General features: G+C 35.5%; 1 protein-coding gene across 1 annotated transcript in view; it reads right to left on the minus strand.

The window, feature by feature from the left end:
* TTC29 (tetratricopeptide repeat domain 29) overlaps positions 1 to 13,252 on the minus strand; it is a 120,820-nt gene that overhangs the window by 97,175 nt on the left and 10,393 nt on the right. The window contains exon 4 of the mRNA XM_031553020.1: positions 2,731 to 2,954. Within this exon, the coding sequence (XP_031408880.1) occupies positions 2,731 to 2,954 (224 nt within the window). The remainder of the gene's footprint in view (positions 1 to 2,730; positions 2,955 to 13,252) is intronic.

Raw genomic sequence — 13,252 nt, forward strand, 5'->3', positions numbered from 1 at the left:
TTTGAGAAGATGCAGGGATTACTGTTAACTTTTTGTTTTTAAATACTTGTAAGTATTCAAATGCAATGGCAATGAGATAAAGTTAGAAAAACAGATTTTGCAAGCAGTATAATACCAGTTAAAAAGAAGGACTACTGTATGATTCAAAGTTCCATTGAAATGTTCCACTAGAAACGAGAACGGAGAGAATGCTCACTGGTGTATCTGAAGGTAAATGGTTTGTATAAAAAAACACTGTTAAATAAACAATTATGATTTTCAAATATAGAATTAATGAAATTAATTGCTCTTTGATATTAGCCCCCACATCATAATGGACTGCTTTGATTAATTCTAAGCAAACAATTTACTTGCAACATTGTAGCATCAATAATTACAATCAATCAGGGAAAGAAAACATTAACATATTCCACCAATAAGTATGGAAAATGGATGAATGAATGCCTAACTTTCTCTCTGCACTAACAGCTCTAAAATGCTGAACTTACGAGCAGCAGATCTAATTGAAATTCACCATGAGACAGCTACACTCTGTGGCACAAAAATATCAGGTGAAAAAACTAAACAACAAATGGGAAAACTTTTTACTAAGATAAGCTATGTTTCATTTTTGTCTTGCCACTTCCAGTTCAAAAACAATCCTCCTGTGAAGTTTAAATTAATCAAAAAATTACAAGTCATTAAGTTTTTTGTCATACTTGCTAACTCTTTTTCACCACAACTGTAGCTTGGGATGCTACATCTGAGACAGGTAAATTTTCAGCTAGTATAATGTTTGTGACATCAGCTACACTGCAGAAGTCTCACACCTCACTACCACAAATATTACTTCAAGCATTTTAAGCCATCTTTGGCTTGAATTATGGTGGCTGAAGAGCAAACACAGCAGGTCAGCTGCTGTTGCGACTGCTACGCTGCAGCAAATTCCAGCTGAAGGATGAACTGAACTGCGGTACAGTTTTAAAATGTTTTCAACTGAAATTGTCATAAGATCATAAGCCAGAGCTCCGAGCAATTTGATTAGAATCAGAGAGAAACTGGATTAGTGGAACTCCTGAATTAGTATTTGATGAGCTGTGTAATTCATACGTTACATTTGCAGCACTACCAGCTGTAACATCTGCAGTATGAATCAAAATCCATCCCCTCACGTGCCATAGCTCTGGTCTCACATGAAATGCAGATTTGTGCCAAGCTTTATACTGAAACTGGTGAAAAATCAGAACTCTCACCATTCCACAATAAAAGAATTCATTAATGATTTGCTGCTTAAACATTTGTCAGCTCTGTTGGCAGTTTCTCATTACTTAGCTTTCATTTTAACCAACTTCAACAGGTAAAATTTGGAGATACTCCCTTCCAGAGGCAAGACTCCATCAGTCAGTCAATTGGCAGCATCCTGTCTCTCATGGAACCCAGCACGCAATGAATGCCAAATTCACTGAGAGAAAGGCCTCTGCCTTTCACTGGGCAGAACCTGAATTTACTTCTCTGGGAGGATACTTGCCAACTCTATTGGCACGTACCAGTTGGTAAAACTAGAGAAAATCTTGCACAGAAGGAAAGCAAAGTACTTTCCCCTCAAGCAGCTTCAGGAAGCATGCTCATCCAGATATTCCATATCCAGTACTTTTGAACACTAGCATAGAGGCAGAATGCTTACGTATATCAGGCTAGTCTCAGTGTAAAATTGCTCTTTCATACTCCTGCAAACTACAGAGGTGCCTGTTCCGGTTTTAGTCATACTCAGAAAAATCTGAAGATACCTTTCCATCATGGACCAGTTAGACTTCCTGTCTAGGATTACAGCCAATTAAATAAACACATGTTTTGGCTTTAAAGTAAGCATAAACATTTTAAATGAACAGGTTTTTTTTTAGTGCTGAAAGTTTTTGTTATTGCTGTTCCCTTTTAAAATGAAGTGTTCTAAGTTTCAATAGGAAAGCTTGGGTTTCAAACTCTCAAGCTTTATTTTAGGTTTTTCTCTTTGTAATGATGAAAATACAACTTGAAACAAGCCAGATACAAAGAAATCAGATCTGCTGTGAGACAGGATTGTAGTTTTACCTTCTTCCTTCCCTCCAATTATTCGAAAGGAGAAAGACAAAGTAAGTTACATCACTATTTATAGTAAAACAAAATGATAAAGAAGAGCACTTAGTAAACAGTAGGCAATAGAGAAAATACAGTAATTTGGAGTTACGTCTTCACTAATATCTGGTAATTCACAGGTGACATGTTACAGCTATGTGATGTATTTTATTTGACACATTCACAGTCTTTTTAAGGTCAGTCACAAATCCAAACAGTTAGCAGACAGAGTATTTAATAAAATCAAATTTATGCAACTACTATTGTGAGAAGCAGCATTTCACCTATTAATTTTTTTCTAACACAAAACCGGCTAATCAAATCAGTACAGAAAGAAAAACAATAAATAATGAAGTTACGAGAAAATGTTTGAGATGTTATCAAAGCTATAAATATACAAAACATTTCTGATGATATTATAACGCACTCCACACGGTTTTACCTTTTTTTTTTTTCCCCTCTCCCGATATCTGCAGCTCCTAATCATTTATTCTATAAATACAGCTTAGTTGACTAAGGCTGAAATGTGCTAAGATGCAGTAACGTTTCAAATTCATACATGAAACAATTTGGAAGCTTCCCCCAGGCATTCGTGGCTGCGGCTCCCGCTGCTCTGCTACCCACAATCCCCCCATTTACCTGCTCGCTGGGCTGCCTCAGCCCTGGTCAGGAAGTGGTAAAGCTGATCCAGCTTATCAGGCTGCTCCTCCAGGGACTGCCGCTGCCATATGGCTGACCCAGGCCCTGCAGCCTCCCTCAAGGCATTCCACTTGTGTATCAGAGTGAAGAGCTCGGAGAAGGACTTGTGATAACCCTGTCGCAGCATGTCTATGCAGATGTTCTCCTTGTATGAATTCCTGTTACTGGGAATAAGAAAGACGGATTTTAAGCCTTTAAACCCAAATTCTCTTCTCCACCTTACCAAATAAGTAGGGATATTAAAACAGCTTTCAAGACCAGACCTCTGCAGATCACCAGCAGGGAACGGTTTTTTCTTTCCTCCTCTCAAAAAGCATTCTGCCAAAACACAATTACAAATATCCCCCCCTAGGGAAGTGAACGTGGCAGTATTAAATAAATACCCAAATATACTTTGCAAACATGCTCAAAATGTACTGGTACCCTTTAGCTGGTACTGGTAAAAATAAAAATAAAAATAAAAAATTAAAAGGCTGACTGATGGGAAAAATACATGTTTACATTAGTTTATGAAAACACAATAAACTCGTAGTTTGCTTTAAAACAGCGCACAGGGAAAAATGAAGCACATTCCACATGTCAAAAAAAAAAAGTATGTTAAATAGTTTTGCTGTAGGATATAATGTCTTGGTTTAAAATGTCAAACAAATGCTATGCCAGAAACACAATCATTAGATATTATTTTGCTTCTCTTTAGCGTAGAATTTCGGCTGGGACTGGTTTACTCCCTAATTTTAAAATCAAAGGATGCAATGATGAATTTATATCCAAGTTATCCCATTCATAAATTCTGATAAAATATACATATCAAAAAATTGCATAATGAAATAGTCTCAAGAGGTAATACGTCTTTTTAGGTATTATTTATGGAAATAATCCAAACATTTCTTTTATGTGGCATGAAACAATTATTGTGTCCCATCCTGGAGAAAGCTATGAGTCCAATGGGACCACCTGCATCACTGAAGTACAGATCTAAATGTCTGCAGAAGTAGGTCTCCAGTTTGAGAAAACAAATCCTTGTCCCAGTGAAATGAAAGGGGCCTAGATATGGTAATTTTATTTTGCAGATTCCATTCAAGTTTTCAATATGTTTCTAAAATTATCTTTTTAGATGAGATTCCATTTAAGTACAAATTCTCAGCGGCTATAAAATAAATATGGAATTTTGAAAACCGAGATTTACAGAGTATGCACGAAAATCAGATGATCTCACACTGAACAATAGCCCAATGAGACCAATTGTCCTAGCCTACAAAGAGCTACTGTAGCTTTTTTAATGGAATTTATATAAAAATGTCTTAACTAGATCTCAATAAAGTAAATGGTAACATGAGGCATGATAAGTAAATACTCTGCATTATTTCATGTTTAGTACCATTAAAATAAATCTATTAATTACTATGTAGATTCACATAAATCTGGCATATATATTTCTTACATTTCTGTAGCAGAACTTAAAACAAAAACATTACACAACTCTAAAAGATACGTGAGGACTTAAACTACAGTTCTGAATTTGTGTGTATGTTTTGTTAAGATTGAAAACACATACTATTCACACATATAAAAGAAAACACATAACTGTCCCTTACCAGAAAACATTTGCAACGTTTTTCTTCAAAAACTGAGAAGAGAAATATCTAAACATTTACACTTCTGTGTGCCAAAACATTTCTGGTACATCCCACGTTCACAGTTTGCAGCCTCAAGATACTGCGTAGTTGTTATATTCACACAGTGCAATTTATTTTTTACCTGGTATATGTAAGATTTATTCTTTTTTAATTTCTTTCTAACCAATTAAAGAAATGAAGACGACTTCTAGGTAAAAAATTTCCACCACCTTTCAAAGGATGAGAACTGAATCCTTCAGTAATAGGATTTCACAACAATGGAATAAAGACTGTATAGCAGACATACATCTGCATATCTGTATTTATCTACATACTGTGGTCTGTATATTATATATGTGTGCATGTCTTATATGATTGTATTTGTTAGAAGTAAAGAAGTAATAAGCTGCTGAAACATATTAATAGTAACTAAATAAAATATTGGTCTTCTCATTTTTAGCACTTAATACCCAGTACCAATATTTGAATCAATAGAAAATCTGTGCATTTTACCTGATATCAAAGCACATTTTCTGTAAAAGACAGTGTTATTACCAAATGAACAGGGGAAAACAAACAAAAATGCTGGAAAATAAGTCTGTCCTAAAAATTAGTTTTACTATTCTTTTAATACAAGCCCACTCCAATTAATAAAGAGACAGATAGCGGTTAAGATGTCAAATGTATGGAATGCTTTTATTCTTAAATAAAGAGGACTGGATTGGCGACATACAAGCAATGAGACTACCTACTACTGTATAACCATTCAAATTTTAGAGGCACGAGGATGTAAGTTGTCTCCCAAAGTTATGGAATCATAGAATTGCTCAGGTTGGAAAAGACCTTAAAGATTATCAAGTCCAACCCCAACCTGACCACACTACCCTACCTCTAACAGCCCTCCGCTAAATCACGTCCCTGAGCACCACATCCAAATGGTTTTTAAACACATCCAGGGATGGTGACTCAACCACCTCCCTGGGGAGCCTATTCCAGTGCTTAACAATCCTTTGTCTAAAGTTTTGCCTGATATTCAAAAAGCAAAATACTACATATGTTTCCTTTAAGAAGTTTAGGACACAAGATGTGTGACTGATAATACACAAAGTATAGAGAAAGGGCAGAAATGAATGATACAGGGATCAATGTTGCAGGTGAAATCTCCTAAATGAGAGCTTGGCACAGTAACCAATTCTGAAGTTGTTTCAGTTCTCCTAGTGGTTCCAGACAAAAATCCTCTCCAGAAAGCACTGCTTTTAGCCAGAGGGGTGCAGGTGACAGAAGTGAAGGTGACGAACTTTTCCTTAAAATAAACCATACATTGTCAATAATCAACATGCTCTTCGTATTGCTTCCTGTAATATCACACAGCGTGTAAAGTGAAATACATTGCTGCAGATAACTTTATTCTTAATATCAATATCAAAAACTGATACCTAATTAGATGCCTGTGATAAAATCCAGCTGTTAACTTCACATTTCCTCTGCATTAATAAACCAGGTTACACTAAGCCTTTCGGCTTTCTATTTTATACATTAATTACGATATATTAAGAAATAGAGAAGTTTACTTCACTTTATCGCACCCACCCGATTTTAGGCTTCTTTCGAACAATTACGTTACTCGGAGAAGGAAAATGAAAGGAGACTGCCCTTTTATTTGGTTGGAGACGTTCAAGAGGTTTAATGGTCTCTGGGGGCATCTACTGGAAATGTGGAAAACTGCAGTCACGACACGTTAATCACGCCGCTGTCAAAGCGAGGAGGCCCGGCCCCAGAACAAGGAAGAGCCGCCCGCGAGCAGCCGGAGCAGCGACTTTATGTTTAAAGCAGAGAGCAATGATTCTGTTTCTAATCTAAATCAGATTTTTTTTTTTTTCCCTTGAATCCATTTCAATCGACAGATGATACTTAACACACAGACGACGCTCACCTGCCCATACGCTGGTCTCTGTTGATGTTATCAGATGTTTATTTATGCAGGTCGGGTCACACAGTGACGTGACGTCCACTTAGCGATTTGGTTGGGTATTAGACATTTGGCACACGTGCAGTTACTGTGGTGCAGTACTTTATAGCTACTTAGATAATTTTCTTTTATGGTCTTCTTTTATTATTGCCGTTGCTATTCTAAAACTAGCCTGAGTCACCCCGAGGAAACTGATTTGAGCACAGCCTGATTCTAATTTGTATTTGCTAGTGCAAAAATCAGAAATGCCCATCTTTACTGGATTACTGAAACAACACTGCTGCTGGAATCTCAGGCATCTGCTGGTACCGTACTGTTACAGGACTCTTAAATAATGCTTGGAGACTGGGAGTGCCATCCTTTAACTGCTAGTCCTATGGCATTCTGCCCTTCACAGAGAGAAAAGGAGACAGAAATTAAGAAGCCAAAAGACAGGTGTTGTTAATAATCAGAACAGTCAGCATGTCACAACAGAATTCGTTACTATGAGCTCACATCTCCAGGCCTCCAGCCCGGAGTGGTCAATGGCAAACATGCAAAATAGATACAGAAGGCTACGGTTGAATCATCATCCCTGGATGTGTTTAAAAACCATTTGGATGTGGTGTTCAGGGACATGATTTAGCGAGGGCTGTTAGAGTTAGGGTAGCATGGTCAGGTTGGGGTTGGACTTGATAATCTTTAAGGTCTTTTCCAACCTGAGCAATTCTACGATTCTACTTTTTTTTTAACAAGGTTTATATCTTTAAATTTGCTAGGATTTAATTAGTACTGTAGGTTCATGTCTGCTGCTGGCTACAATACAAGTATACTGTACAATCTCATTTTCTAAAGCAGAAAATGGGATGGATTAAACAATGAGAGTATGTAAAATTAAAAAGCATTAACAGTTTCAAATACTTACTACGCCAACGATTGTAATGTTTAGAAATTGTATTCAAATACATTTCATTAATTTGTTTTTTTTCCTTCTGGATCTGGAAAGCCAATGATGGATAAAAATGTCTTAGAATTGGACCACAAAATTAATAAAAAATAACCTAGAAATATTTTCTTAAATGTATTTAGAGAGATACCAGTATTCATTTTTCTCATTTCTAATTCTATAAGAAAAACAAAATCACATCGAGTATATGAATACTTAGTTACTTTGTGTTCAACCTGTATGCCAACACACACAGAGTAAACAAGAGCATATCAGTTCCCTCAGTGAAATTTGAAAAGTATGTGCATAAAGTAAAACCGATTGTACTATACAAAACACAAAAGACAAGCATGCTCGAAGAGTCTCTACTGTCAGGCTGCTCTGCCTAGGAATTGAAAGAGGAATTACCATTTAATTAAAGTTGGACGTCCAAAAAATGTAATGGTTTTGTAACTCTGATAATGACCCACCTGTGAAGCAGTTAACACTTTTGCATGGCACTGTTGAAGATGAAAAGCACTTATCAGATATATAGTAAATAGGGATGATTTCACTGGTTCAGCTTCAGTGATGCTGTGATCAAGGCTACAGTGTTATAAAGCCATGTACTTACACTGCTGAAATTTACATTGCCATGTGTTTAAGGGGCAATCCACCAAAGTTATGTACACATCTAATTTGAAAAATATACCCAGGTGGACTGAGCATCTGAGTTTAGTGGGAAAAATTATGTGTGCTAAGTGCTTTGGTGAGCCAAGCCCTCAGTGCTCAACAAACTTTCCCCACACACTGCTAATGATACAGAGCTATTTAACTGAAACAGGGCACAACCGTCTTTAACCCTAGTTTAAGGACTGTCTGCTTTAAATACTTTAAAGAAATATGGTTATCTCATGAAAGCATGATAAATGCTATTAAGTAGTAACAGACAGTAGCATGAGCATTTTTGATTATTAAATCTGAGAAATACATGATATTGGGGTCGGGTGCATGTTTTTAATCCCCAAATTATGAAAACAAAATAGCTAGTGTCCTACAATTAAAAGCAACAAATTAAACAAGCGTTACAAGAAGAGGTCCCTACTCTGAAGAGTAAATAAGAAACATACCATGACAAATTATGCATACCAGGAGAGAGAACATTTCCTTGGAACTGACTTATGCAAAAATTCCAATATATATACATTTTTTAATAGGAAAAGGTTTATAGAGGTATGTATTCAGAACTGTTAAAGGAAAGAAGAAAATGAAGTGTATAAAAAAATAAAGTACATAGCCACTCCGTACCTTATATACATATAGGCATAATAACTTTCAGCACATGTAGTGCAGTATTTTTCATCTGTTGGCTCACAGTCTGACTGCTGTCAAGCTACACTTTAAACTAAGTCATGCAATCAAAAGTGGATGCATAACCTGTCAGTAAGATCCCGCAAAGAACACAGATTGGACTCACTTCCTTTTGTTCAAAGCTACGCTGCCACTTTAATACTACATAAAATGAAAAATTAATCAATTATAAACATCAAAGGATGACACAGAAGAAGTATTTTAAAATGAATATAAGTACTGTAATAATTAAGAATTCTAATTAGCACAGAAAATGGAAATACAAATTTAGTCCTGAAATTTTGGGACATTGTGTTCCTAAACATAAATGCAATGAAAGCAACTAAAAGAAAAAGCATCACCCTCATCGAAATATTTTTTCATACAACAGCACACATACCTGTAATCATTAGCTTTCACTTAAAGCAAAATTTAAAAAAGTACATTATACTCATTAATCTCTCTGCTTATCTTTCTAAATTAGTTATGTTCGTTAACAAAAAGTAATTCCAACCATATTATATAGACTGTTATTTATCAAAGTGAGGTATTTCTTAAGAGCTGATCTAAGGGACATAAAGTCAGGAACTTCTGCAGATTTCTTTCTTAGTAAAATTACCTTAGAAAGAGATAATGATAACTATTTTCTTGCTAGAGCTGATGCACTGAATTATCATAAAGCGGTATACAAGGCTATTCATTTATTATCAGACTACTGCTATCTACAATTCCCAGAGCACTGTTGCATTTGCTTATGATAACCCACTCAAGCATCCATCAGAACTCACTTGCTAGTCTAAAGACAAATAAATAAAGATGAAGAAAGAGGGAAAGAAAATCAAGGATTTTAGAAATTCAGAACGATTCACTGAGAGAATTATTAGGAAGTCATGATTGCACCAAGGCAAATGAGATTAACTTTCGTTATTTCAAATTCTTTGTATGTTAGAGATGCCTTTCCACCTTTGTGGAATGCTTTAAAAATAGACATCAGTTGTGTATAGCTTGTACATTATCTTCAGTACTAAATATTGTTGAACTATGGAGAAATGAAAGCACCAGAAAACCGTAAGACCAAACTTAGTAAAAACAACAAGTTACATAAAAAAGAAATACTTCAGCTCACTGTGTTCTTCTTTATTAAAGTATGTCATGTATTTTATCTTTGCAAGAGTTTGATGAGTTTTTGCAAGTAAAATTCTGTTTCCTCTATACTTGCTAATAGTCATGAGAATCTGTAGTTTGCACCTTCCCATTAAAAATGTATTGTATTTTTTGAAATTATTCACCCCGCCTTTTATCCAGATCATGTCTTTGAAAGGAGGAAGTAGATAATAAATGGAATAATTCATGATTTCCCATTAAATATGAAACTTTCTTTTGCAGAGTTTAGAAAATGAAGTTCTACATAATGTACAGAAGTTGATTAGAACTTTTTTTAACCTTTTCAAGAAAAACCTTTCACATTACACAAATGTACAAAGAAGTTTCTTTATGAAAGGCAAACCATTCACTTTCCACACTGTTCTGTAGATCCTTACCTAATTACAGTAAATCATATGTTTATGAGGCCTGAAATTCAGAGAGATCATTCATCTGACCAAGAGACTGTGTCTCTAAGTACTAAAAATCGCTTTTTGAAAGTTGTTCAATAAACATTGAATCCTGGTCATGACAAGTAAGATTGTTAGAAATTATTCAGATAGAAAAAAAATACATATTTAAATAATATTGTGAAAGCAATGGCAAAGAAATTTAAAATTTATCATCTAGCTCAATAAGTAACTTGTGCCATCTCCCTTTCCACAAGCAATGTTTCAGCAGGGAGTTTGGGTAGAGAGCCTTAATTTAAAATTTCTTTTACTGTGAAAAGCTACATTTGTGGTTTTGAATTATATTTTCCCATAGTTTTTAAGTGTCTAAAAATGAAGAATTACTCTCGTAAAATGTAAATGAGTTGACACAACATTTGACCAGTTCTCATCCTGACTAATGTGACCAAAGAAGTTCAAAAGGTGGGGTCACATCCAAAGATTGATATCAGTGAGAAGAGTAAAAACTTTCTAGGTTCTGAATATGAAAGGCAAAGACTTTTTGCTGCTTTCTTTAGCTGCTTGGAGCTCTCCCTCCATATTAATAGAGTTGTACACAGAAAGAATCCAATGTGTGCATCACTATAGCCAAATATTGTACATCTTAGGACTGAAATACAAGGAAAAAGCAGAATCTGAGGCTATCTTAGCTGATCTGTGTATAAAATCTCCCTTTGCAAGCTTTTTAGTAATAATATGTGCCTTTCCTCCCTTCTTGGCTTAGCCTCCCACTAACAAAATATTTTCACTAGCCCTTATTCTTAGCATTGTCCCTATCCACTGAGATCTTTACTTCTCATAGCGTTTTTCAGGGGGATCCATAACAAAATTGCCAAAACCAAATTATGTGTGTCCATGCCTGGAAGCCCCTGTAAAGATCTCAGGTTTTTTTCACAATACAACAAGATGAAAAAGAGTCCCAAATCGATTTGTTTAGGAAAAGATAAAATAGGTGAACTACGATGACTTTCATGAAAGTGATAGCGACTAAAAAAATTTGGATTAAGTGAAGACCCAATCAGTTATTCGTTTTTGGTTATTGGCATATGGTTCATTAACACGCACACAAAAGAGAATAAAGACAAATACAGATGCAAAGCTAAAATTCAATACAGCAGTCAAGATCAGAACAAGCCCAGTTTGACAGAAGAGCTGAGTAGGTTATGATGAAAATAAAAAAATAATCTTCAAATTAGGCCTTCTCTTCTCCAACAGTCCGCAAACCCCATTCTCCTCTCTTAGCAGACTCTCTGAATCATACTGGCCTCTAATCAGGTGATAAAGTTCCTTCCTCTTTAGTCTTGAGGACAAATGGGGTTAAATATCCAGAGACCAACTGGTAGGGACATAGGAAATAATCACGTCTTTCTTCACTCAGCCTAGCTGAGACTGATATTGAAAATAGCAGGAACCTGGGACAGGGAAAGGATAGTTAATATTTTTTCCCTTCTAATTCCCTCAATGAAAAATAGAATAATATTACATTATGTGTCACTAATCTAAGTTTTAAGATGGATGCCAGGTCATTTTTGTTTAGAAATTGTCAACTCGTTGTCGAATCACTGCCTCAGAAATTAATGAACGCACATTCCGAATTCTTCTATCTGACCTATTTTTCAGTTTTCAAAATGTAATCATTCTTTAGTGTGGGGTTCAGTTAATCAAATGTATGTCTCTGCAACTGAGCTGACCAGCCAGAGCTCACTATAAAGGCAGTAGAGAGAAACAGATACTTCAAAAGTACAATTCACTTTATTCTAGAGCAGTTGTCTGAAGACTCAAAGATGGGGTTCAACTAAGTAAATGATTTATTCTTACTTATTTCCATTGATTATATGGGGTGATTAACCTAGTCAGTTGAATTAAATTTATGTGAAATCCCCTTTGCACTTCTTTGCAGAGGAGGACAAAGGTTTGTAGAAGAAAAGAGTTACTGTATTCACTATTCATCATTCTTACAGGAAAAAAATATATATATATGTAAATATATATTTCAGGTTTCTTATACTGAGAAGCTGTCTTCCTCAAGAAACACCACTTTTCGATAGTGGTTGGAAGAAGCAAAAAACAAACAAACAAACAAAAAAAAGTGGAAGTCTGACTAACAGTACCTCACTCCTTGTAGTTCAGTGCAGGAGATGGAAATCATTTGAATGGAAAAATCACAAATCCCGTAATTTAAGAGGAATGTTTACTACTCCTCTCCTCCTTTGAAATTATCACAGATCTTTCTGATAAAAAATGAAATTGCTGAGTAATAATTCCAAAGCTTAAGGACCCACACAGCCTTGTGGAAAATTCCAGTATCACATTTCACTAGAAAAAGAGAAGCAAAATACAGTCTTTAACTTCTAACTCTGTGAATCTCTGCTTCTTAGGAAGAAATCCAAGAACTTGGAGAATACTGAGGGTCCTGCTCTTAATACAAAAGCTGCCAAATATGAAAATGATCTCACTTTCATAGGGAAAATCTTGCAGAAATCTATGAGGAATGAAACATTCACCCGTACGCAATCTGCAGTGCTCTTCCCAACTACTGAATTGGCTGGCTCGCAATTGCGCTGGCAACAGCTTATCAGAGAATGAATGCCTTTTCCTTTCATTGTTCCAGTTAATCTTTAAATGGACCAGTCTTTGGTGAATTCCTCGCTTAACAATTCACTACACCTCAAAAACATCTGACCCAATGCATACATAATAATCTTGTCTCCTCTCTGAAAAAGTCATATCAGAGCAGATCTTCGCTGAAGTAGATTTATCAAGGTAAGCTCAACCAATCACAAGACAAAAAACAAATACTACAGTTTTTGCTCAAGTAGGTTAGCCAGTACCTGTATAATTTAGCTGTCTTCTAACTATCAATGAGTCTCAAGTGAGTACACGACAAGTTTAATCCCATCAGCTGATTCACAGAAATATACCTAGTGAAATCAGTAATGTGACATTTATTGTTACTACTAAGCAAAGATACTTCTCTCATCAGAAAGATTTAAGAGTATCTCTTTCTAGTCTTTAACTTTTTTTTTTCCTT

The sequence above is a fragment of the Meleagris gallopavo genome, chromosome 4, assembly GCF_000146605.3.
Source record: "Meleagris gallopavo isolate NT-WF06-2002-E0010 breed Aviagen turkey brand Nicholas breeding stock chromosome 4, Turkey_5.1, whole genome shotgun sequence".
NCBI classification, from domain to species: Eukaryota; Metazoa; Chordata; class Aves; order Galliformes; family Phasianidae; genus Meleagris; species Meleagris gallopavo.